The sequence below is a fragment of the Fundulus heteroclitus genome, chromosome 19 (assembly GCF_011125445.2).
Source record: "Fundulus heteroclitus isolate FHET01 chromosome 19, MU-UCD_Fhet_4.1, whole genome shotgun sequence".
NCBI classification, from domain to species: Eukaryota; Metazoa; Chordata; class Actinopteri; order Cyprinodontiformes; family Fundulidae; genus Fundulus; species Fundulus heteroclitus.
Window position 1 is genome coordinate 4,819,871 of NC_046379.1, and position 25,108 is coordinate 4,844,978.

Below are 25,108 nucleotides of genomic sequence, written 5' to 3' on the forward strand. Positions count from 1 at the left end.
TTCGTATGCTTTTAATCTTTAAGACATAGACCGGAAATACGTAAAGAAGTTTGAGTCAGCTCCCGCTCACCGGCGCATGTTACCATAGCGATGGACGGAAGCAAACGGGACAAGATAATCACGCGTTTTCAGGTGACAAATGCATCCGAGTAAAGCGGAAAGTTGGGTACTCTGCCTAAAAAAGACCTTAGTTATTGTCGTGGTTGTCGGGATCCCGCGGAAGCTGCTAGCCCGGATGTAGCTTTGGGAACCGTTCTGACGCTAACCGTCGTCTCCGTAGGCCTGCGCTCGCGGATACCTCGCGAGAGCCGAGGTGCGGCGCGCGCGTGAGGACTTCGAGGAGATCGTGAGGGAGATAGAAGGAGGGCTGACCCGTTTACGGTGGACTGAAGGGACCCCGTCTACCCCCCGCTTTACAGACACCGTGAGTAACTTCACCACAGCCCCCATTTCCCGAGATTTCCCGGTATCCAGGCAGGGATGTGCCCCTCAAAAGATGGATACCCCCCGCCCCCCAGAAGCGTCATCAATTCCGTAAACATTGGAGATTTAATAGACCTGCATTCATGGTAGTTTTAAACCCTGCAGCACATGTTTTCACAATTTTTCTTGAAAAAAACACATACTAACAGCCTCAGCTGATCCAAAATACCGGCTCGCTTGTCTCAGGCGCCACCCCCATCAAAATAACAGGGTGTGTGGACATACATTACATAATAAAACGTAATTTTCACATCTGCTCTCTCACAAATGTGTCTGAGTTTTGATCTTTCAGCACTCTCATTCCATCGCGGGTTTATTTGGGCCTATTATTTTGTGTAGGGCTCCTAAATCTAACGTATCAGCTCCTGCATGCACCAGACAGTGTGGAAATGTATTGAAGTCCACTTTTAACTATCATGTGACTTCTTGCTGGTCTCTTATTGGTAACTTAAGAACTTCCCTAGGGCACACCAGTGGCCAATCAGTGCTTTTTTGAGTCATTCTTTGCCCCAATCAGATTAATTGGTCATGCAAGTCAATCAAAGTCACACCCCCTGGCAGCTTAGATCTGCAGCTGGCACTCAAAGGTAGGGATGCAAACAGAAGGCACAATTTTGCCTGAACATATTTTTTTCCAAAAATGCATATATTTATATTTGATAATAAACTGTAAATATAAGATTTGTTGTCTTCTGGCAACAGCAGACACTGCACCTGAACAATCCATTGACAGTTGAAACGTCATGATAAAACCGTGGGTTGCTTTATCTTATTATGAGTTTTGAAGATTGCTGTAGAAATATTTTGGTCTTCCTTTTTTTTTTACTGAAGCATTTGGCTCCTTAAATGTAGCACTAAAAAACTACTTTTACTGCAACTTTCACATAAAGGTCAATGTTTGATTTATCGCATAATCTTTGCATAATTTGGATTGTTTTGATTTTCTTTAAATTTTGCTGCTATTCTTTTTAAGTATTTCTCGTCTTTAAAGTAATTTGTTTTGCATTTAAAAGTCTTTAAAGCACGGTCAGACCCCAACTACAACGTCTACAGATTATTCCTCGTAACTTTTCTTTTCTAATTCAAGAAAATGACCGTCCTGTAGTATAATCTTCCAGTTAAAACCGCTGTAACCTGTAATCTATAGTTGCCCAGTTATAAAATTTTAGGTCCCTTGTTTGAGAGCATCAAATGTCCAAAGACAGAGCAATCCACCGGGGTCAGCATATATAAACATGTACTTTTTGTTTGTTTAAAATAAATAAACTGCAATAACTGAATCTCTATCTGGGTTAAACGCAGATGGATAAGTATGGAATGTAAAGGGGATTTAGTGAAAAACCTGGTGTTTTCAACATTTTCATCCATGTACTGACAGAGTGGACTATGTCTTCGACCTGCCACCCGTTTACTGGAGCCACCAGACCCAGAACCAGATGCCGGTGCTCCCCAGACTTCAGAACCCCCACCGGAGGAGAAACAGGATCGGCGTGTCGAGCCGGAGAGGAAAGAAGCCCAAAGAGAGGATCACTCCTGCCTACCTGTGAGGGCAGATGGAGCGAAGCAGGGACTGACCGCTGATGGAGGAGTGATGGAGAGAACAGGGCGGTCCTCCACCATCTGGAGCAGCGCTGAGCGGGACGATGATGTTTCCCCACAGAAAGGTGCACATGGGAGGGGGTGGGAACATATTTTGTTTCTGCAACATCCACGTATTTTATTTGAGTTGTTTCCCATTTACAGGGCTTCTGCAGTTCCTTTTTCTATGTTTACTTTAAATAATAAATGAGTAATGACTAGTACTTTTGTTTACACAAATGCAGCTTTTTCTAAGGCTGTGCATAAAAATCGATACAAAGATTAATATCAATGTTTTTAAAAACTATTTAATATTGATATTCTGTCTTTCAATATCGATATACCTCCCAACCCCTAGGGGGCGTTATTACAGCCATCACTGTTCACAGCGAGGAAGAGCAGTGAGACAAATTTGCTGAACAGCCGACAGGATTTTAGAAGCGCCTTCGTCCCTAAAATCAGACGTTTGGACACATTTTTGGTTTCTGTGATACGTTAAATGCATTGAACCAAATGCAATTTATTTTCCTGTTAATATATCAGTGTTCAATAAATGAAACATAAATATCATATTTAACTGTTTTTTTTTTGTTGTTTTTTTGACTAAATGACTTTGAGCATTCATTTGAAAGTAATAAATACTGGAGTCAAATCAAATCAAGCTGAGCTACGTATCGAGAATCGTATCGAATCGGCTCATCCTAGAATGATACCCAACCCTCGTGTTTCACTGTTATTTTACAATATTACTGCTCTAAAACCTTTATAAGACCAGCTACTCTCCGTGGAAATATTAACTGAATGAATTCAAAGCGAGCGTGGGACTTCCTGTCACTTGCTATATAACAGCCGACTAATATTCCTTTAAAGCCGTCCTCTATCATAGTGACATGGGGCACACTGTTACTGTGATGTTACCCAGTATATGGTAGGGTTTTAAATTATCAAAAAGCAAACATTAGCTCCAGTTGTGCAGGTTTTGAGCTCTAAAAGTAGGACGAAAAGTTCTTTCCCCAACATAAATTAAAAATGTAGCTATTTTCTGTTGAAATTTTTTAAAGTAAAACCAAAGCTTAAATGTCTGTAATCCTTCATTCAGGTCCTCAGAAGTACGGCCTGGCCCCGGGGGTTCCTCGTACCGCACAAGCCCTGCGTCTGCACAGAAACAGTCTGACCATGGAGCTGGTCTGGCTCCAGCAAGCTATCGACAGCAGGAAAAAGGTGGGATCCAAAAACCACAATAGCAGTCTTTGTGAAGTGGTTTGTAGTAATGTTTCTCCAAGGCTTCTGAAGGTTTTTTTTTTTTTTAAATTGTCCTTCGGATAGCTTATGAATTCATAGCACCTGGCTTTTTCAACAGGAAAGGAACTGATTTGTTGCTTAATGTTGGCATGAAATGTTTCAAAACTCAAGTGATAAATTGGATGTGAGGAAACCTAACAGAAAGATTAATTTATACCGTAGTTTGTTCGTTTTTTTAGCTGTACAGCAAGGGAAAATCAAGTGTATAAGAAAAACAGAAGCTAAAACAGTTTTACGTGTGTGAAATAAACCAAAAATATTCAGGCATTTAGAGGATTTTGTTGTCTGAGGCGTAAAATTTGTTTCCCCGAAGGGTTCAAGGTGGGAAACACAGCTCAGAAAAATTGAGAGAAATGCTCCCAAAACAATTTAGAAAAAAATAACAAAAAAAGTTTTCCTCATTCAAAGCAAAGTATGAAGAGATAAAGAACTGCAGTTTTACTTGGGGATGCACAGATATGAAACATTTGGGCCGATATCTAATATTGAAATTGCTTTCATAGCCGATATTTAGCTGTATTATATGTAAATATATTCTCTACCCACTCTGCTTCGGTTGAACATCCCACAATCCTCCACTGCATCCCCATCACATGACCAAACTAATACCTCCCCTCTCCCCTCTGGAAACACAAATGGCAACCAGACGGAAACATAGATCGGTCGTTAACATCGTCAGAGTTTTTTTTAGGGGACCATACAGATGTGTGAAGAAGTTGACTGGCCAGCACCGATGCTAATGCAGATATATTGTACTTCACTGGTTTTAACTTTGATATAAGATGATTTCACGTCATTTTTTCACAGCTGCTGATCTCACAAATCTCAGAAAACGCAGCTGAACTGCAGGGAAAGCCTCCATGTTTTCACGCTGTGCTTTTGCAGAACCTCCTTTAACTTCACGGGTACCTTCCCAGAACTTTCCGAGGTTTTCTTCTGAACTTAACTCGTACTTAACTGGAACGTTTATGGATTTCCGGGTTAGTTTCGCGTTACTTACAAGACAAGCTTTCCTGGCTACCTGTCCGTTATTTTCGGAAACGCCTTCTGATCCAGGAAAACACCCAGGAATTTCAGGGAAAGCGGCAGCTAAGCTCCAAAACAAGTTCCAGGGAAAGTATTCTCTTTATTGGGGTAATGTTTTGAAGCTCCATAGCCATGCTAATGCTAACATCTAAAATTGGTGGATGCTGTATAACACAATCCCTGTTTTAATGTGTTTTTCTTCCATCACTTTCTCTACAGTATCTGCTGCTGAAGGACCGACTGAGTGTATCCTGACGGTAAACGTTATACGAACAATGTAGCACTTTATCCCCTCTGATGGCATCTCTGTTGAAAAGTATTTGTAAGTTGTATTTAAGAAAACTATGCGTGTGTTTTTATATTGTAAAAAGAAATAAATTATATTTTTCACTAAAGTATCTTCTCTTCTTGGCCTCCTGGAGTGTTTATTGACATTTTACTTATTTTGACATAATTACAGTGTCAGAACCTCACATTTCCAACATGGATCCCAATAAAGGAACTATCACTCAATACAACAGATTTATCGAGCAAATATTCTTAATGACAGTCTTCTGTTTTGTTCCCTATCCCCCATTAATGGTGCAGTTTGAATCCTCCCAGGTTTGGGTGTTTATACGACAAACAGATGCTATGCATTTCAAACACTAGTATTGGTGCACAAATTTTAAATAATTCTGGATTTTGTTTCTAATTAACGCAGAGTCTAAATTATACATACAGGCTTAAATCTATAAAAACAGCCCCACAACTATTTGGTACGTCATCAACAGTCTCCTGTCCTGTCGGTGCGCCATCCGTACTAGTTTGGATTGGCTGAAGCAGGCTAGCATTAAGATTTACTAAAGCTCCGAGCTTATTGAGAATTTATAGATGGTAAAGCCCTGTAAAATAATGGATTTGATCGAGATCTACCGATACTGCCAAGATTATTGGTCAAATGTCCAGCCAGGGTTATTCTAGAAGCCTCGTCATGGCTTCCCTGCAGCTACGCTAGGGACATTTAAAAAAAAATGAGTGGGGGCGCATGTCTACAGCCCTATTTAATAAATTAGAATAATATTGTAATTACTTATTTCAGTAACTCCATAATCAAAACACGTTATATAAATTAATTACACAGAGACTGGTGTTTTCAAGCTTTTTTTCTGTTAACTGTGAAGCTTTCCTGCATGCAGCTAATAAAAACACCACATTTAAGATTAGAATGTTACACACCACCAATAAAAAAAACTAAATTTTTAAACGCAGAAATGTGTTTCTAGTGAAAGGTATGTTTAAATGTTGGTACTTTTAATCTGAGAAACAAGCTTCATCAGTACACAGATTATAATTTTTCAATGCGATTCAAAATACTTTATTACATAATCCCAAAAGAAGTCAAACTTGAAATCAAATGTGATTGAGCCTGTATGTAGAATTTGGACCCAGTGTGGAATAGAAGGAGGGGAAAAATACACTGGTATGGCTTTAAGAAAAATAATTTCATGGATGAAAATTGTTTCACTTGGTGGAAAATAGATAAGTGAAGGTAAAAGGTAAAGTTACAGAATATAAAGTCATGCAAAGATAATTTTGGACACCCGTCAGATAGAGAAGACTCGGGCTTAAAGGTGACCGACTATGTTGGAAATGTCAAAACGACGCATGGACTCCTAAACATCTTATATTCTTAGCGACTGGTTGAGGAGAACGGTTCCGCTCTGTCTACGACTGCTTACTTGATGGAGAAGAGATCCCTGATATAAAAACATTTATTGCTGTTATGGTAGCGTTGGTTATTCTTCAGCACAGGAAACTCCTAAAAGTCCACAGGTAGCAGAATGGGCCAACATGATGGTTAATGTTTTCTCATGTTAACCGAATGGATATGAACTGTTTTGGTCAGCCAGTCAGCACCGCGGTGTCTGATAATTCCCACTCTGATGTTTTTTTTCCCCCTGGAATGGATTCTCACACTTGACATTTACTTAAATGAGCTTTCCAAATATCTGCTTTAATAACCCACCTTTGGAAAAAAAATAGAATAAAAATCAGTCTCCTCTTTGTTATTTAGTTGCCTTTTTAACCTGTGATTCTTTAATGTGCCGAGATAATCTAAATACAGAAAAGTCCTTTAAGTCGGGGTTTCCAAACTTTTCAGCTTGAGGGCCGATATTATCAACTCAGAACTACTTGAGGGCCAAAAAATTAAATAAATGAAATAAAAAATAACAAAGAAGTGTATATATTGTGATTTTTTTTTAACCTACTCTACAAAATGTGATAATTTTAATTAAATTAATTAGTCAGATTTTTTGAGGTAAAGGGATGTGCAAATTACTGTAGGTCCAAAGTTAAAAACTGTTTTTTGCTTGTTCTCTTTATTAAAAGATGGTCACCCAGTTTGCTAATTTTTTTAGGCTCAGTTATAAACAAACATTTCTTTTTGGTCTAGCAACTGAAGAACAGGACTTGCCATATTTAACAAATTTTAAACAAATGAATTCAAGACAGATTTTAGTGCAGCAAATTCTGCATTTGAGTCAAAGATCTCGGAGAGATTCGCTATTAAATTAAAGAAAATCAGAATCAAGTTTAATCGCCACGTAGGTTTGCACTTACAAGGAATTTGACTTGGTATTGATGGTGCAGACAAAAAATAGGAATACAGTAAAATAAGAAGTAAAAGGATATATACACGGATGTAAAAGGTCTGCCTATTAAAGGATGAATTCCTTGGGTTGTACTTAATATTTTCAGTTCTAAGATTTTAAACTGTCTTTAATTACTTTCCTCTAATTAAAAATAAAAAGTTTTCATCTGCATCAGCCATCTGTGCTGAAATGCTGTTGGGGGGGGGGAGGGGGCACATTGGACATGTCTGCTTTAAGTGGCGCGTTGTATAATTAGTTCACTCTGGAAGAGCAAAGGTTAATAAAATATAATTGAAATGTATGGCCATGATGGATGTATCTGAACTTTTCTTAGTTCTATTAAACTGAAAAAACTCATTTTCATGTTGTTCATTTTGCATATTGCCAGTTTCTCAGTATCAGCTAACGCATGTGCCTTTATTTCTCTTTAATGATCTTTTTTTTGGGGGGGGGGAAAATAAATGAGCAGGTGTGGAGGTTATCTTATTGATTCAGCCCACAGCACAGTGGGCTGAATCCCCACCTCCTCCTCCTCCTCCTCCTCCTCCTCCGTCGCCCTCTTTTGTTGTGGTTTCTGTCGATGCTTTGGCCCACAAAGCCGGCCCTCGCTGGCCCTGCTGCCATAGCAACCAGGAAATACTCACCGCCGTCAAAGTAGTTACGGCGAGAGACGGGGAGGGAGCAGAACGTGCGGAGCTGAGTCCAGGCGGTCCACAACAACAGAACGGATCGATTTCCACATTCAGCCGTGCCGAACCCTCGTCCTCCGGCAGGTCTGTGGGTGAGCAGCGTCTGAGCCACAGCCAAGGGGGGGGGGGGGGGGGCTGGATCAGAGATCATGTGTGCGCGAAGGCGTAACAAGTGTAATGTTAGGTGGTCAAGGCTGTGTTTGTGGTGAGAGTTTGTTGTTGTTTGCCTTTTGGCCACGCTCAGAGATGGCCGCCAGCGCCGCAGCTCCGTCTCACCTGCCTCCGGTCAGGAACGTGGTGGTGTTCAGGAACGGAGACCCCTTCTACGGCGGGCGGCGCTTCGTGGTCAACCAGCGTCAGGTGGCCACCATGGAGGCCTTCCTGAACGAGGTGACCCAGAGCATCGGGGCCCCGCTGGCTGTGCGGACCCTGTACACGCCCAGGCGGGGCCACCGGGTCACCGACCTCCAGGACCTGAAGGCGGGAGCGCAGTACGTCGCCGCCGGCTTTGAGAGGTTCAAGAAACTGGAGTGAGTACACGACAGCTTATTGTGCTGTTTAGAGGGCATTCTGTGAGTGCTGACTTGTGATTTATTAATCTACTTCAGTGAATATCATTAATTGGCAGTGTTGTAGTACTCGAGTCTGAGTCATTAGCTAAATTTAGAGACTCGTGACTTGACTTGGACTTGAGCACTGATGACTCGAACTTGGACTCGGACTCCTACATTCAGATCATTCTGACTCAGAAATTAAGAAAAAGACTCGACTTTTTTTTATATATCATTAGGCTATCATTTTAATATGTCATTAGAATATTATTTGGTGTATGATTTTAATATCTAAATTATTAGTGCAATGTGGTGGAGTGTGGATTTTTTTTTTCAGTTTAAAAACATGTAGGCTATGCTCACTTTAGTGCGGAACTTGGACTCGACTTGATCAATAAGGAATCGACTTGGATTTTTTTTTTATGACTCGGACTTGAACACTGGAGACTCGAACCTGGACTCGGACTCTAGGCATAGTGACTTGACTACAACACTGTTAATTGGTAAAAACTATGATTGTTTTCTCCTATCTACTGTCTTCATTCACAGTTATCTGCATGCAGGATTAAAAAGGCAGCCTGGGAATCGTAACGACGCACAGGTAGGCATGCTGCGTCTGATGAGGCCTCCTGCTCTGTCCATCATTCATTAACTCCTCTCTAACAGGAGGATTGCCCCACCAGGCTACGGGGCGATGCACAGCTAGTGAAGTATTAGACACGTCAATGTTTTCCACACATTTCTCATGATCCTGTTGACCTGAAATCCACCTAAAGCACTGCAAAAATAGACCTAAAAATAAGAAATTTTTTCTTGAAATTAAAGTATTTTTTCTTGATTTGAGCAGGTAAATAGGATTATTTGCCAATGGAATTAGATTTTTGCACTTAAAATATGAACAATTCATCTCCATTGTCTTAGTTCAAGTGCAGTTTATCTAATTATCTTATTTTAGGGATAAAAATACTCATTCCATTGGCAAATAGTCTTATTTACCTGCTCAAATCAAGGGCAAATACATTAATTTCAAGAAAATTTTACTTATTTTTAGTTCTCTTTTTGCAGTGAGTAATCCCTACATTCAACAGAAGCAGCACAAAATTACACTGCAAAAAGGGAACTAAAAGTAAGTAAAATCTACTTAAAATTAGTATCTTTTTCCTTGATTTGAGCAGCTAAATAAGATTATTTGCCAATGGAACGAGAACTTCTAACCCTAAAATAAGATAATTAGCTAAACTGCACTTGAAATAAGATGATAGAGATGAATTGTTTTTATTTTAAGTACAAAAATCTTATTCCATTGGCAAATAGTCTGATTTACCAGCTCAAATCAAAGAAAAATACACTTATTTCAAGAGGATTTTACCTACTTTTAGTTCCCTTTTTGCAGTGTAGTCAGAAGTGAAGTTGTGAAGCTCTTTTTTTTTAAAATGTCTGCAGTACTCGGTGGGAAAGCCTGTGTTGGTAAAGATAGGCGTGATTTATTCTGTCTTCAGATGAAGAAGAGCGCTTCTTCAGTAGCCCCTCATCTGTAGTTTGTTTCATCCATTTTAAATTAGACTCAAGTCAGGGATCTGCTTTTGTTTTATTACTCAGAAGCTTTCTGTGGCGATGTGTTTGGGGTCATTTCTGGCAAAAAAAATCTATTTATCTGCAGATTGTGAGCAGGAACCTCCTGGCACTCAGTCTCTGCCTTAGCACCATTTGCTGAAACGAACGCCTCCCTTTCTATAGAGCATCAAATAAAACTAAACCCTCTAATATTGATTTGAACTGATAGGCAGAATTGTTGTTCTCTTTCGTGCTAAAAAGTTTCAGATGGTTTCTTGGCTCTTGCCTTTATCTAGCCTGTGTTCAATACTTATTTGTGCATAACTTAATCTGTGCATTTATTTGTTTTGATTTTATTTGTATGTGGGAATTGCTTGGGTTGTTTTGAACTTTTTTTTCCCCAAAATATATTTATTAAAGTTTTAACAGTTTAAGTAGACATCTTGAACAGTGTACACAATATAACAACAGCAATGATAGTGTTACTTGTTCACACCAAAGTGAAATACAGACAAAAACCGCAAGAAAAAAACCTAAACTAACAAATATCCTCTCACAGTATTGGTTCCAGTGCAACTAGTCGCATTTCGTATTTCTTTATATTGAGAATTGAGTTTAACAGTATATGTCCTTCAATAAATGTTTTGAACTTTTGCTATAAAACGTAATATGAATGCTCCCATTAGAAATATAATAAATCGGATAAAAATGTTGATTTATTCGTCACTCACTGTGTGTTCCCCTGTGGCATCTGACAGCTGGCCAGATCAAATGTGAAATTAATATTTTCATTTGCTGAGATAAGCTCCAGTTATGTCAGCGGGTCAGCCTTTTGTGCTTACGGCACCATCGGCGGCAGCGGTTGTCATGTAAATTGCCTAATCCTCTATCATTTGCTCCTTGAATTACTAAAGTGGCATTAATTACAGGCCGATAACGTCATAGATGGGCAGATTAAGCCGGTGTTTGTTTTTTTTTTTTCAGGAAAAGGTGTTGAGTTGCAACCGGATTCTTGTCATGTGAGCTTTTATTATTACAATCGTGTAAATAAACTGAAGAGGTGAAGTCAGGTTAGAGAAACTCTCCCGTTTTGTTACTTGTTTGTGTTCTTAGGAGCTCTTGGCCTTAATCTGTTGATGTTTTGTGAAACATTCAGGAATAAATGCGTGAGGCGCTTCCATTCAGACTCTCAGCCGGAGTCGTTGGGTTTTAAAGCCTTACGTGCCAGCGTTGTGGTTACCGTGGTGCAAATAAGCGTGGATGTGTGTGCGTCCCTTTGAACGCGCCGCTGACACAAAGTCTCCACACAAATCCTGTCTTGGCAAGCCTGAAATTCACAGCTTGGATTTGATGCTCAGACTCGTAAATTGATAAAGCCAGTGCCACCTCACAGATGGTTTTGATTGCGTTTATGCGAGACATCTTGCTTTGAGAGGACACCTCAAATCAGACACGGTAAGTAAATATGCCATCTGAGGACTCTCAGAGCGAGGTTAGTTTCCATGGCTGCCGCACTTGAGTTAGCATGAGCGGAATATTTAAATAGTCATTATACATTTGGGGAAAAGCGAGTTGGCTGGGGTGGATATGGATGTGGAGAATGGGAGCGGCGTAAATCTGATGAGCGCTGTTTAAGTCTGTAACAGCAAATGATCCGACCGCCAGACTGTGATGTTCTGCATTTGATTTTCTAAATATCCCCGGCAGGCAAAAGTCATCCAGAGACCCAACGTTTCAGCCAAATGGAGGAAGTTTATTCCTGTTCCTTGCATTATACAGTGAGTTTGAAGAATCTACACAAATACATACAATTATTTTTTTTACAATGTTTTACAAAGGTAGTCACAGATCTTTTATTCCCCATTTTGTCATGCTGCTACTGCAAAATTTCATGTATTTTATTTGGGATTAAATGTTATAGACCAACATGAGACTGTTAAGTGGAAATAGGGCATGGCTTTTCTAAGATTTAGCAAACAAAATCTAAAAAGTGTTGTGTTCATTTGCGTTTAGCTCCCCTGAGTCAATGCTTTGTAAGACCACATTTCACTCCAGTTACAGCGGTAGATTTTCTGTGTTTTGTTTGTTTTAGCTTTGTTCACCCAGAGATGGATCTTTTTGCCCATTCTTTTCAATTCAATTAAATTTTATTTATATAGCGTCAATTCATGAAACATATCATCTCAAGGCACTTTACAAAGTAAAATTAAATCAGATCCTCCAGGTTGGTGAGTAAGTTTCCTCTCTAAGGAAACCCAGCAGGTTGCATCAAGTCTCTCCAAGCAGCATTCACTCCTCCTGAAAGAGTGTAGAGCCACAGTGGACAGTCGTCTGCATTGTTGATGGCTTTGCAGCAATCCCTCATACTGAGCATGCATGAAGCGACAGTGGAGAGGAAAACTCCCCTTTAACAGGGAGGAATATATCATAATTTTCTTCCTTTTGACAGTAATGTTCTACTTTGTGTTAAACTTAATAAAATACGTTAAAGTTTGTGGTTGTAACATGTACAGTTTAAGGCGTATGAATACATTTGCAAGACACTGTAATGTTGGAGCACTGGATAGACTAGATTTATTATTCGGCTTCCCATTTTCCAATCCGAGAGCCTCTCCTTTAATGTCTCTGTTCAGCGTATTCCGTAATGGAGATCTTCTGTGTCCACCGTTCCGGTTCATCATTCCTCGGAGCATGCAGCAGGACCTGGATCAGGTCCTGAGTCTGATCACCGAGAAGGTCAGCTTACGGACCGGAGCAGTGCGCAGGTCAGATAAAGCGTTTCCCAAAGTTCTACCCCTGAGTTCAGACGGGAGGTTCAGGATCTGCTGAACGTTTCTCTCTCCAGACTTTGCTCCCTGGATGGAGTCTCCGTCTCCTCGGCCGCGGAGCTGCAGACCGGCCGCTGCTATGTTGCTGTGGGAACCGAGAGGTTCAAGAAACTTCCCTATGTGGAGCTGCTGGTCTCAAAAGCTGCAGAGAGGTATTGTGTGAATGAAGGTGCTCCGTATGTGTCTGGAGCTGGGTTGTTTTTTTCCCTTATAAATCAAAAAAACACCAGAAAACTCGAAAATTAACCAACAATCAGAATCAAGTTTAATCGGCAAGTAGGTTTGCACTTAGACTTGGTGTTGATGGTGCAGACAAAAAATAAGAATTAAGTAAAATAAGAAGAAAAAGGATATATACACAGAGGCTGTATACACTCAGCAGACTATGCGTCAATGTAACGTGATGTAATCATGATCAAATCTCCCTTTTTGTTGTTTTGCTCTTTAGACATTACCCTGAAAAGAGGAGATTGTTAAGAAGAACTGAGGTAAAAAAAACAAAAACAAAAAAAACACTTTAGACATTTGATTAGATGTCTCATTTTGTTATCAGAAAAACAGATTTGGCGTTTCTATTTGAAACTCTTACACTTTATTTGCAGCAGTTCATCAACTCTGAGCATAAAAACAAAGTCAGTCAAATAATTTTTTCATCCTCTTAGAACAAGAAACCAGGGCATGGTCCTGAGGACCGGTACAGCGACTCGGCTCTTCTCGATTCTCCAGAGGTAAAACAACTTCTTGTTTCATCATCGTCCCCCTGATGCTCTGACTGCCTGTTATTAATACTCCTCACATTAGTCTACCAAAGGATACAGAGAGCATTTTGGCAGCTTTATGTCTAAATCTCTACATTGTGATCAAAATGTATATTCAGCTGTAAGCCATGACTTTCAGTCAGACGGTCGGAGGGTGAAGTCGACAGGTGATGAAGCTGCAGCTCCTCGAGCCTCACAGCAGCCGAGCAGAGGAGGAAGAGGAGCAGATGAGGGCTCCGCGTTCTTCGCCAGGCCCGTCAAAGTTCGCAAGAACAGAACGCAAACCAAACCGGCGCTCACCAACGGACCTGGTTAGGACTCCTATTAAGTTTAACCCAGTGGCCTTAAAAAGTAATGTTCATTTTCAGATCTTAATTGCAAAAAAAAAAAAAAAAAAAAAAAAGCATGCATCATCTTTCTTGCACCTCATTATTTGTGCACTAGTTTTGTTTTGGTCTAATACATAAAGTCACAATTAAACACGTTGTGGTTTTTCAGGTTATAATCTGACAAAATGTAAAAACTTCACTGCAAAGACGGGTCTAAAAACAAGTAAAATGTTCTTAAAGTTAATCTATTCATCCTTGATTTGAGCCAGTAAATAAGATTATCTGCCAATGGAATGAGCATTTCTACCCCTAAAATAAGATAATTAGACATCCTGCACTTGAAATAAGATGATGGAGATGAGTTGTTCCTATTTTAAGTGGAAAAATCTTATTCTATTGGCAAATCATCTTATTTATCTACTCAAATCAAGGACAAATACACTCATTTAAAGAAAATTTTTCTTATTTTTTGTTCTGTTTTTGCAGTGTTAAAGGGGTATGAATATTTCAGAGGCCACTGTGGCCTAATAAAAACTAACAGAAACCTTTCTTGTGAAATTCTGCTGTGTATTTGTGACAGGTAAGCCAAGTGCATTTAAAGGGGAAGAACAGACGAACAGAGAGGAGGTCCAGGGTGCAGAGGAGGTGCAGGAGGATGAGAATACGGCTACAGAGCTTCCTGTTGATCAGGTTAGCTTCAGACGCCTCACTGTCATTCCTCTTACTAGCAACAAAGTACAATGTGAGAATTATACCTTAAAATAAAACTCATGAAGCTGTTTCTGATATGTAGAAAACGGCAAATACATTTCAGATCTGATTGTTGTTCTTTACCTAAAGAGAGTTGCAGAAACAGTCGAAGACGAAGACTTAAGCAACACAGAGCATCCTGAGCAGAGCCCTCAGCAGGTGGGAGGCCTTTTCTCTAAATCACACATGTCAAACTCGAGGCCCGGGGGCCAATTCTGGCCCATCAAGGTGATTTATCCGGTCCTCAAGATCCAAAAAAGGCACATTGTGTCATAAAGTAGAGGCATATATCCTTCTAAAGTATATAAAGTGGCTAAAACTGTGCCTCCTTTAGTGAATGTTATTTTTTTTTAACTGTGTAGTAACAGCATCCTGCCACTAGGTGTCAGTTTTCCCACAATCATTAAAACAACCCAGAAATGTCCAAAAAGAGAGAAAGTGATGCAGAATGATGAGTTTAAAGTGTAACTTACCCCAGTATCAACTTTTTTGCAAATAAACTGTATAAATTTGGCCTAAGGGTGCTACTATTGAGTAGCACCCTTAGGATGAGTTTAAAGTGTAACTTACCCCAATATCAACTTTTTTGCAGATAAACTGTATAAATTTGGCCTAAGGGTGCTACTATTATGTTACTGTGCAGTGTTTTACATTTTTATGTGAAGTTAAATTCTTAAATCAAAAGTATCTATACAGGTGTAACCGGCCCTTTTAATGACTTCATGAAGCCACAGTGGGCCACTATAGAAATGAGTTTTACAGCCTTGCTCTAAATATAAGAGGCATAACACTTTCTGCAATGTGATTACACAGTGGCCGATAGTCAAAACTTTACTTTAACACAATTAGGTAACAACCAAGAAGACGAAAATATTGTGCCTGCATAAATGTATTTACTGTTATAGGAACAGTGCATGTATGTTTTTCTAACAACAAAAAAAACATCCTTTTGCCTCAAGACACATGCAGAGAAGAGCGAGCAGCACAACATCCAGCCCCATCAACAGGAACCCAGTGGAAAGCCGGTAGAGAATGTGAGTGGGTGTTTATATCAACAAATATCGCCTATTTACCTGGGTCACTGCGCTTTTTAATGTCCAAACTATTTATTTATGAAAGGTGAGAGCGTCTGAACAGAAACAGGAGTCAGCAGCTCAGATCCTGGTATATGCACCCACGCATTCAAGCGTCCGATAAATTTATCCATCCATCTGTAGCGGAGATAACACGGAGGACTCTGTTTCTCTATTTTAAAGGAGGCTGAGCGGAAGCCGACGTCTTTAAAGTCGAGTTCATCGCCGGCCACCTCAGAGGGAAAGATCAGGGAAGAGCAGGCAAGTTTACCAACTCCACTTCTCTAAGAAGCTGCAGAAACTTTGCTTTCCTCTTGATCTCTTAATTTTCCTGTGACAGGAGAGCCGGCAGGACGCCTCATCGCTTCGACTTGGACAGAACCAGCCGGTCACACTATAATGGTGCCACCGATGCTCGCTTCCACACTCCAGCTAAATTAGTAGTAGCATCTAAACTGTGATATTGAGACATTTTTGTCTATTTTTTATTTTTTAATCAAAAGAAATTTTGAAACACAATCCAATGTGATGTCTGTTGTAACATGCAGGTGTTATTTAAACTGTTGATCCTGTTTAACGGGAGTAACTCTGATGGTGACAGTGTGTAGATGTTGAAAGCTGCAATTTATTTCACCTAGTTAGATAAGGAATCATATATTAGAACGATTTAGTCTTATGCAGCTTATTTTGAAATTAGAACAGAAAATAATCCATAAAGAGCTGTTTTGTCAATGGTTCACTCCATCGGTGTCCATGCTGGTCCTCTTTCCTCCGTCTAAGCATTTTTAGATGATTTGGCCGCGGGGCCAGATTACCTAATCGATGGGGCCACAGAATGGGAAAAAAAAGACTCACACTTCTGTACAAAAGAGCAATTTAGAGTAACACATTGACCCGGAGCAGCCGGAGAAAACCCACAAATTCACAAGAACACGCAAACTGTGCAGCAAGAAATATGCGTATTAACATATTTTTTAAATAACTCCCATTATTAACTTCCCTCCTCACCATACAAAACAAATATTGTTGAATTCCAAGAATTTTCCACCCTTATAATGCCAGTGTTAGGGATTAAAGTCTTTTTTTGATTTCCACAAAAAGTAGATTTCTTCTGTTTTTTTTTTTTGTGTGTGTGTTTTGTTTGTTGTTTTTTGCAGTAGGTATTGCCTTTTTTGATCAAAGTCAATAAAAAGTCAGAGAAACTTAATTTGTTCTCCATCCCATTTATGAGAATAGGTAGAGTTGAAATTAATAATAATAAAACAATATTTCAATTATTATTATTATTAGGGAATAACAAATTATGAAAAAAATTTATTAATTGATAAGTGAAATTACAGAGATCATTCAAACAAAGCCCTTTGAATGGGAATTAATTGCATAAATAGATACTGAAGGGATATAGATTGCTCAATTTTTGAAGAAAAAAAAATTCATCATAAAATATGCAACCAGGCCAGATTTAATGTGATTTATATGCACAGGGCCAGAGTAATGCAAAAATAATTCTGGGAGACCCAGGAGGGTTCGGTAATGCAGTGATAAATCTGGATCTTCCTCCCGTCTCAGTTTGTCGGCTGTTTTTGGGACGCTTCCAAACTCTTCCTGCTGCCTCCAGGACACTGGGCCCCTTCGTCTGCATCAGGTGTGGGTGCAGAGAGACTGGATGTTTGATTTCTCTTTAAAGCACAAATTCTTAATACTTAGAATATAACAGCTAACAAATATAGCATTTCATAAATGTTACCCTCATTGGTGTTGGTATGTTTGCGATGTATTCTGTAGCCCAGCTTATCTGTAGCCTTGCCAGCCAGACTTTGCTTTACAGCAAACTAACTTCAGCCGTGGCAAAAGTTCGTCTGGCTGGCCAGGCAAGCTTATCTGCACATCATTAAGTTATGATCATTAAATGAACTAAAACAGTGACAAAGTCATTGTGGCAGTGTCTTAAATCCATGAAATGCTGTAATAAAAATATATATTCTTTTGTATGTCAACTGTGCTTTTTTCTCCCCTTTTCTTGTAAAATTCCTTCAGAAGGCTATTTATTCACAAATATGTATTAAAGTCTATCAGGCTAACATTTTATAAAAAAAAATATATTTTTTTTTTTAGCAAGGAGCTAGCATGATTTAATCCCTGGACGACTAGCACATAGACATTTATACGTAGACGCAGGTTTGCATGTCGATGTCAGTAGTGAACGTCTATGTTCCCTATATATAGGTTTTATGTATTTAGATGGAAGGATATAGATGGAGCTTATATATACTTGTAAATATATATATATATATATATATATATATATATATATAGATTAATTGATAGAGATTGGCAGAACAGAGAGCTATTGATCAATGTTCTTAGACATAGATGTGCAGATAGATTTTTAAGTATTATAAATAAATAGGTGTGTGTTTATATATAACTATATATCCAGATATATATATATATATATATTTTAGAGAGAGAGAGAGAGAAATGTATGTGTATGTGGTATGAATATAAAAATCAATTGGTTAAATCTAAACATTGTGGTCTTCATTATTTCATAAAGCCATGTGAACCTTTTAAGATCTGGTATAGACACAGAGATTAGCAAAATACTTTTTGGGGGAGTACTAAAGAGATAAAATTACTAATATAGTCATAGGAAAAAAAGACAATGGTGGTAAAATTATGAGAAAAACGCCATATTATGAGAATTAAGGGGGAATTAACAGAATAGTCACAGTTTGCAAAACTATTTTAGTCCTGGAGTAATAGGGCCAGGTTAGATTATTTTAATTCTTTACGTGAATAAAGTCAGGAGAATGAAGCCAAAGGGATACGAAAATAAACTTGTAATATTACAAAAATAAATATAATATAAAATATATTGTGAGATTAAAGTTCCTCTAATGCTGTTTAAGTGTCTGAGTCTAACAGCAGATTTGCCACACTCAACATGGCGGAGGCAGACCCCGCCCAACGAGGCGTCTACGTATATAATGTCTATGGACTATCGTATTTCCCCACTGCCAGTTATCACAAGTTCAGAGTGGACCTAGGAACCTTTGACAAGCACTTGTTTCTGGTACGACCCTGACGGACGTATTTCCTGCTAACACAAGAGGGCTAACCTGTTAGCAACAAAGACAAAACCAGGCTGGAAATAAGAAGCTATAATATCTTCTTATTTCTATTAAGATAAAAAATACTCACTTATTTGAGTGCTTCTAGAACTGTTATGTTTTGAGATGAACTCTGTGTTACAATTTTTTTTGTAAAGTTTTCACAATATTTTAGATTGTTGCATATTTGCAACATTCAGCCATTGTGGTATTGCTAATTCCTATTTTCAATAAGCTTCATAAAAATAACATGCTGAGATATAAATGTAATTCCTACTATTTATTTTTTTACGACTAATTTTTCTTCTATTGAACAAAGGGTTAAGAGAAATAAATTACATTTACCAAACCTAATACTTAGTTTTTTCTAATCCAAATCTTGCCAATTGAGTTGAGAATTTTGTAATTATTGAAAATTGGAATTCACCAATAATTAATTATGCTGAATTATTTTAATCATACAAAGACAGAAAAGCAAAACATAAAACAACACAGGAAATCTACAGAGTACACTGCAAAAAGAGAACTAAAAATAAGTACAATTTTCTAGAAATGAATGTATTTGGCCTTGATTTGAGCATGTAAATAAGACTATTTGCCAATGGAATGAGTATTTTTACCCCTAAAATAAGACAATTAGATATACTGCACTTGAAATAAGACGATGGAGATGAATTGTTCCTATTTTAAGTGCAAAAATCTTATTCCATTGGCAAATAGTCTGATTTACCTGCTCAAATCAAATACTTTAATTTAATTTTAAAATACTTTAATTTCAAGACAAAATGTCTTATTTTTAGGTTTATTTTTGCAGTGTACCTGGAGAGAAATTCAGAATAAGGAATGAGAATGAAAATTTCCCAAACAAAAAGGTTTTATTGGTCCCTAAAATTTAAACTGAAGGTTGTTTTACTTGACCTAAATCTAAGAGAAAACTTTGGAAGAGAGGACATTTTGACATAAATGGTCCTTTTCAATCCCGCCTCTAACACTTTGTTGTCTCTACAGCATTTAAGGAAATTCCTCTCCCAGAGAAGTAAAAGCCAACGACCATTTTCCATGTGAGCACCATAAATCCGGTCCAGCTCTGGAGTGAACCCTACTTGAACCCACTTCCTCTTCAGCATCTTCTTCGTTTAGCAGGTCTTTTGAAGTCCAGTATGAGTAAATCTGGGGGCAATTCTCCCTCCAAGACAGTTTTCTGCAAACAGTTTCTGCCTAAATCTAAGATGTCCTCTTCAGTCCTGCTAGAGACGCTGCTTTGGTCTTTCTAGCTGTACTGGAGAATATGCTTTAATCTTGATCCCCCATTAGAGCTGAGGCTGGCTCGTGTTCACTACGTCCGTATCTTTGCCTTCAACAGAGCTCATAACACACAGAGTGATGCCGGCCATAGTGAGCAACATCCCCACAACAGCCTCTGCACAATGAGGAGGACAAAAAAACATTTTTACTAAGGCGTATCCAAAAACACGGGCGAGGAAAGCTCAATCAGAAGACAAGACTCACGTTTGCCTCCGACCTCTTCGCCCAGTAGCTTGCCAGTCAGCAGAGTCCAAAGGAAAGTGAGAGAGTTCGCCACAGGAACAGCAAGAGATAAGTCTGGATTGAAAAAAAAAAACAACAAAAAATAAGCATAAATTCTTGTTTTTTAACACAGAGGTAGCAGCAGGCCCCTCCAAACGTCCGGTCCTCGTCAACAGTGGAGGTCCAACATGAACCAGAACAACTGGTTCATTAGAGAGACACACTGCTGCAGCTGAGTAAATTACAGTCTAAAACATTAATTCATTTCATTAACTGCATTCAAGAAGTGACACTCAAGCGTGATATATTTCAAGTTTTTATTCCTATTAATGGTGAGTATGGATTACAGCTAGTGGGAAACCACAATTATTGTTTCTCCAACACCAGATCAATAAAAAAAGTTGTTTATTAAACAAATAGTGTGTTGTATCTGCACTAAATACTTGTTCAGACTCCATTTGCATGAATTACTGCACCACTGTATGCCAAAGGAAACTTTAAATTCTGCCTCTCAGATAATATGATATAAAGTGGTAATATATGTAGAGAACCAGGAGAGTCACAGAAAAAGAAATACAGCGATTAAAGATGTAAAATTTCAATCATATGATTAGAAATCCAGTTTGAAAAGCGTTTTGTAACTGCACATTATAAGTTGAAACATTAAAGAGGAATTGTAAATTGTATTTATTAATCCGTTATTAAATACTGCAATTTTAAAATGTATCTTCTATTTATAAATGGAGATTTAAAAACTACAAATTCACAAGTCTAATTATAAATACCTTCTCTTATCTACTATTTAAAAAGATAATAACCTTTTTCCATTTTCTATTTCACCTTGTGTTTTCAAATCCTTTTTGAAATTGCATTTTCTTTTTACTTTACCTCTTCCATTCAGCTTCTGGGTGACCGTTCTGGTCCCTGTGCACACTGATTTTAAAAAGCAAGGTTAAAAAGAAAAGGGAAAACTGATTTACTTTTTTAAATGTTTCATAAGGAAAGATATTTATGATTAGATTTATGAATTTTGTTATTAAATCTCCATTTAGAAATAGGATTTGAAAATGCAAATTTTCAAATTGCAGTATTTATGAATGGATTAATAAATACAATTTACAATTTTTCTTTACTAATTAAATTTAAATTGTGCCATTACAAAACTCTTTTGGAATAGGATTTCTGATTTGTACGATTTAAATGTTGAATTTGAAATGGCTGCATTTCTCTTTCAGTGACTCTCCTGGTCCTCCATTCAGGTCAGAGCAGTTTGCTGGCCAGTCAAGCAAGGTACCACTGTGGTTATTGGACCGGCTTTTGGTGCCTTTGGCAGTGTGGGTCAGCACCAAGTCCTACTGGAATATAAAATCAGCATCTACCATTCTACCATCCACTAAACTTTCCATTATTATGCTTGACCACAGCAGACCTTTAGTGTCTCATCCTCTTTGTTCAGGGAGCCTCTCGCTATGTTTACATACACAAAATTAAAATGTATTTGGATTAAATAATCAGATTGAACCTTTTTTACGGGCACACAAAATCAATTAATCCGATCATAATGTGCGTGTGTATGCACCTGGCTTTATTCAGATTAGAACTACTCTGACATGCGCAGTTATCAAATTCCCCTAAAACAAAACCACAGAAGAAGAAGAACTCCCGTCTTTGCTGAACTACAAGAAATAGTAAATAAAGCAGTATTATACGAGTTTGTTTATCTTCTGAGCGCCCAGGCTGGACTTGCAGGATGTTTTAATTACGATTGAAATGTTACTGAATAAATAATAATTTTGAGCTTTTTTAATGTTTTGAACAGAAAGATATGGGGATCCCCAACAGTTTTGCTTCCAGATGTATTTCCGTCACTCAGCACCGCAGAAATACGTCACGTTTACGTCGGGCGCACCTGTGCACTTGGGTCATTTGGAGTAACTTAAACCTGACAAACGTTTATATGCACATTGATCGGATTATCAATCAGCGTAAACCACCCCTCTCATTCGGATTAAAACTTTATTCCGATTGAACTTAATCCCATCACAATATTCCGATTGGCTTGTTCACATGACACATTATATTCCAATCAGGCCCTTTATTCTGATTACTTTTGTCCATTTAAACGTAGTTAGTGACTGTCAGCTGGACAACTGTCAAATCAGCAGTCTTCCCTGTGATTGTGACTGAGTAGGCCACAGCCAGACTGTAAAGTGTTATACTTAGGGTTAATATTTATATATAAAGGATATTTAATAAATGTCTGTATTAAAGATACTTCATAAAGCTGTTAGTCAACTTTTCTGAAAACTATACACATTTTTAAATATATCACTGTGTGTTGTGCAGCTATGTTTTACATGATTTCTTTTGTTTTTGAATGGAACTACTGAAATACTCTAATTTATTGAGTATTGATTAAGTATGTGTGCTTGTGTGGTATATGAGACACTGCAACGAGATGTTGATCATATTCCTGATGAAGCGTATTTCTTACCAGTGGTTGACAGTGTATAAAAGTAAACCAGAGAGCCACTCTGGTTTAAAAGAAATGGGACCAAGTACTAGAAAGAAACACAAATTGAAACGTTCAGTTAAGCAAAGAATAGGAACAGAGTGGATTTGAACGGGAAGTATTTTGCCTCCTTACAACATACCTTCAGGTTTAGGAGAAGAAACTTGATTTCAGCGAGCAGCTGGGACACTCGGTTGCTTGCTGTCACATTTTCTAGCCCCTCACAGCCTTTTTTCAGGAAGGGGTTTGTGCAGCCCCACAGCAGCGACACCAGTACCAGACTCAGTACTTCCACTTCAAAAACACACCACAGTTACAGCTCAACACCACTGTTCACGTTACACACATGACCCTTTACTACAAAACTCCAAAGATGGAGCTAAAAACGAAAGCAGCATCCGGTTCAGATACAGCGACTGACCAAAAGGGCTCTTTGACTGCATTTAACGCATCTGGACTACTGCTGAAGAATGATTTAAAATAAAAAAAACATGATTTGTTGAATTGTTATAATTGAACCAAGGTTTCACTGATCAATCTAAAGTTTAATAGAATCTGTCATGATGAGAGATGAACTCTGCTCTAGTTGTTAAGCTGGACGATGACCTTGAATTTGATGAAAAAAGACACACAAAAAAATAAAAAATGCCCTCTTTTGTCTTTTTGACTGAACAAAGTTTTCAAAAATCTCAAACTTTGTTTCGTATAATCAATAAATAGAGCATTTTTGTCCAGGTTTATCATCATATTGTAATCTTCAAATTGGGTCCCATCTAAAGTGGTCCGAAGCCAAAAATGCATTAATATCACTATTTACATATTTTGAAATAGACTGTATTTAAAAAAAAAAGTTCTTAGTGTATTTCTGGCATGCTAAGATTGTATAGTTTTAAGGCTGGACCATTTAAGGTAAGGTGTGTTTCTGTTCTCAAAAATCAAACTTTTAAACAATCTCTATTTTAGAAAATGTGTGGTCAGAGTTGCATAAAAAGCAACAAAATACCTTTTTATTTTTTTAGTTTTCACAAACTGAATAGAGGCTTCATAAACCTAAAACACCGTTTTACAGAATCTGCCATTAATGTAGGATAATTTATGTTGGGATTGGACTAGTCTGTATTTTTAGACAACCGGACCCATTTTGGCGGTGAAAATGACCCCAAATATCCTTAATTTGACCTTTTTCCCCCCAATTTCTACCAAATTAAAAGCTCCGCAAATCACAAAATATGTATATTACATTGATTATGCCTAGTGCATAAAAACAGTCCATTACACATTCTGATCCTGTTATGTATTTTAAAAAGTGAAGCGGATCAAAGCAGATCCAGATTCGTTAGATAAACTGAAGTGGATCCCTTTAGAACCTCAGTGTTTAGAACCGAGTCCGAATGAGACTCGAACTTCCGCCACCAGCAGGATTCTAGCAGCTTGCTACGCTACTGCGCGCTACTTCCTTAGCATGGGCTGTGTTAGCCTTCCTAGCGTGTGGTTAGCTAAAATAAAAAGCGGAACATTTGAATAAAATCAAACCTAGAGACGACTGATGGTAAATACTATTTAAATAAGCACAAATCAGACCGATAACACTCACCTATGGTCACCATTTTCACGTCAACCCTACGGTAGTCGTCTAAAAGTCGCATTCAAGACTCCAACTCTGTTTGTTTAACATTTTTAAACCAATCAATATTTACTCACATCCTCGCGTTGCCTATAGGGCTATATTGTACTTCAGTTAATCATTTGATTTGGAATTAAAGATAGCCAATCAACTAAAAAACTGATCAGTTTCACTGCAACTTTATTTTTTAACCAAATACCGAAGTGAATCGTTGTTATCTTGAATGTACCCTTGAAACTCTCCAGTGCCGTGTCGTGTGGCCGGGTTGTGCCACCAGAGGGCGCAGTAACCCAGAAACAACCTGGCTGAATCCATTAAAAACCTGTTGCAGCTCAATTTGAGCAATAACTACTACATTTTGTGCAGAACTTTTTGGGGGGCACACTTGGAAATTAAGGGGGCTTGCAAATCCCCTCACAAACACAAACCATGTCTTAGTTAATAGTTAAATAGCAAAACAACAAGTAATCTGTAATTGGAAGATTTCATCATATTTCTTAGGTCTGTAAACAAAATTTTTAGGCATTTTAATGATGAAAATATGCAATATACTAGTATAGACTAATGAGTAAGAACAAAAATGACTGTTTTCAAACTTCATTAAGATATCTGACAATGTGTTGCAACCATACTAACAAAAAAATTGCAATATGCAGTGCACAGTTGAGACCATATTTTTACATACACTGAAGAGAAAAAAAATATTTTTGTATCCCACTGTCTGCCACTATATCAGATAAACTCTCTGTTTTAGATCAGTTAGGATTACAAAGAT

At 38.2% G+C, this 25,108-nt stretch overlaps 3 protein-coding genes across 5 annotated transcripts; 2 read left to right on the forward strand and 1 right to left on the reverse strand.

Annotated features, from left to right (window-relative positions):
* Positions 1-24: 24 nt before the first annotated feature.
* Positions 25-4,778, forward strand: iqcc (IQ motif containing C). Its single transcript, XM_021317480.2, has 5 exons — positions 25-132; positions 281-424; positions 1,862-2,147; positions 3,161-3,282; positions 4,609-4,778. The coding sequence occupies exons 1-5, from the start codon at positions 91-93 to the stop codon at positions 4,642-4,644; spliced, it is 630 nt and encodes a 209-aa protein (XP_021173155.2). The 5' UTR covers positions 25-90; the 3' UTR covers positions 4,645-4,778.
* Positions 4,779-7,656: 2,878 nt separating this feature from the next.
* On the forward strand, positions 7,657-17,548 carry dcdc2b (doublecortin domain containing 2B). Of its 3 annotated transcripts, XM_012864550.3 has the most exons (15): positions 7,657-7,798; positions 7,959-8,244; positions 8,815-8,866; positions 11,527-11,597; positions 12,453-12,584; positions 12,665-12,799; positions 13,096-13,135; positions 13,310-13,375; positions 13,545-13,716; positions 14,315-14,424; positions 14,575-14,643; positions 15,444-15,518; positions 15,604-15,648; positions 15,741-15,818; positions 15,898-17,548. In XM_012864550.3, exons 2-15 carry the CDS (start codon positions 7,961-7,963, stop codon positions 15,955-15,957), a joined length of 1,389 nt encoding a protein of 462 aa, XP_012720004.2. In that variant the 5' UTR covers positions 7,657-7,798; positions 7,959-7,960; the 3' UTR covers positions 15,958-17,548. The 3 variants fall into 3 exon arrangements, with proteins under 3 accessions (XP_012720004.2, XP_036006733.1, XP_036006734.1); XM_036150840.1 differs by lacking the exon at positions 7,657-7,798 and having other exon boundaries at positions 7,844-8,244; XM_036150841.1 differs by lacking the exons at positions 7,657-7,798; positions 15,898-17,548 and having other exon boundaries at positions 7,844-8,244; positions 15,741-15,845.
* Positions 17,549-19,526: 1,978 nt separating this feature from the next.
* tmem234 (transmembrane protein 234) lies at positions 19,527-24,563 on the reverse strand. The gene is made up of 5 exons (XM_012864555.3): positions 24,304-24,563; positions 22,852-23,003; positions 22,692-22,758; positions 20,180-20,272; positions 19,527-20,090 (listed from the first exon to the last, which is right to left on the reverse strand). The coding sequence occupies exons 1-5, from the start codon at positions 24,353-24,355 to the stop codon at positions 19,981-19,983; spliced, it is 474 nt and encodes a 157-aa protein (XP_012720009.2). The 5' UTR covers positions 24,356-24,563; the 3' UTR covers positions 19,527-19,980.
* Between the last annotated feature and the right edge of the window lie 545 nt (positions 24,564-25,108).

What these genes read in the sequence shown, in the direction of transcription:
- iqcc (XM_021317480.2), top strand. Translation starts at nt 91, where the DNA reads ATGGACGGAAGCAAACGGGACAAGATAATCACGCGTTTTCAG. An exon ending in AGATAATCACGCGTTTTCAG is followed by an intron (nt 133 to 280) that starts GTGACAAATGCA and finishes TCGTCTCCGTAG; the next exon opens with GCCTGCGCTCGCGGATACCT. An exon ending in TGATGTTTCCCCACAGAAAG is followed by an intron (nt 2,148 to 3,160) that starts GTGCACATGGGA and finishes TCCTTCATTCAG; the next exon opens with GTCCTCAGAAGTACGGCCTG.
- dcdc2b (XM_036150840.1), top strand. Translation starts at nt 7,892, where the DNA reads ATGTTAGGTGGTCAAGGCTGTGTTTGTGGTGAGAGTTTGTTGTTGTTT. An exon ending in GGAATCGTAACGACGCACAG is followed by an intron (nt 8,867 to 11,526) that starts GTAGGCATGCTG and finishes TATCCCCGGCAG; the next exon opens with GCAAAAGTCATCCAGAGACC. An exon ending in GAAAGATCAGGGAAGAGCAG is followed by an intron (nt 15,819 to 15,897) that starts GCAAGTTTACCA and finishes TTCCTGTGACAG; the next exon opens with GAGAGCCGGCAGGACGCCTC.
- tmem234 (XM_012864555.3), bottom strand. Translation starts at nt 24,355, where the DNA reads ATGCGACTTTTAGACGACTACCGTAGGGTTGACGTGAAAATGGTGACC. An exon ending in CGTGAAAATGGTGACCATAG is followed by an intron (nt 23,004 to 24,303) that starts GTGAGTGTTATC and finishes GTGTTTTTGAAG; the next exon opens with TGGAAGTACTGAGTCTGGTA. An exon ending in CGAAGAGGTCGGAGGCAAAC is followed by an intron (nt 20,091 to 20,179) that starts GTGAGTCTTGTC and finishes CTCATTGTGCAG; the next exon opens with AGGCTGTTGTGGGGATGTTG.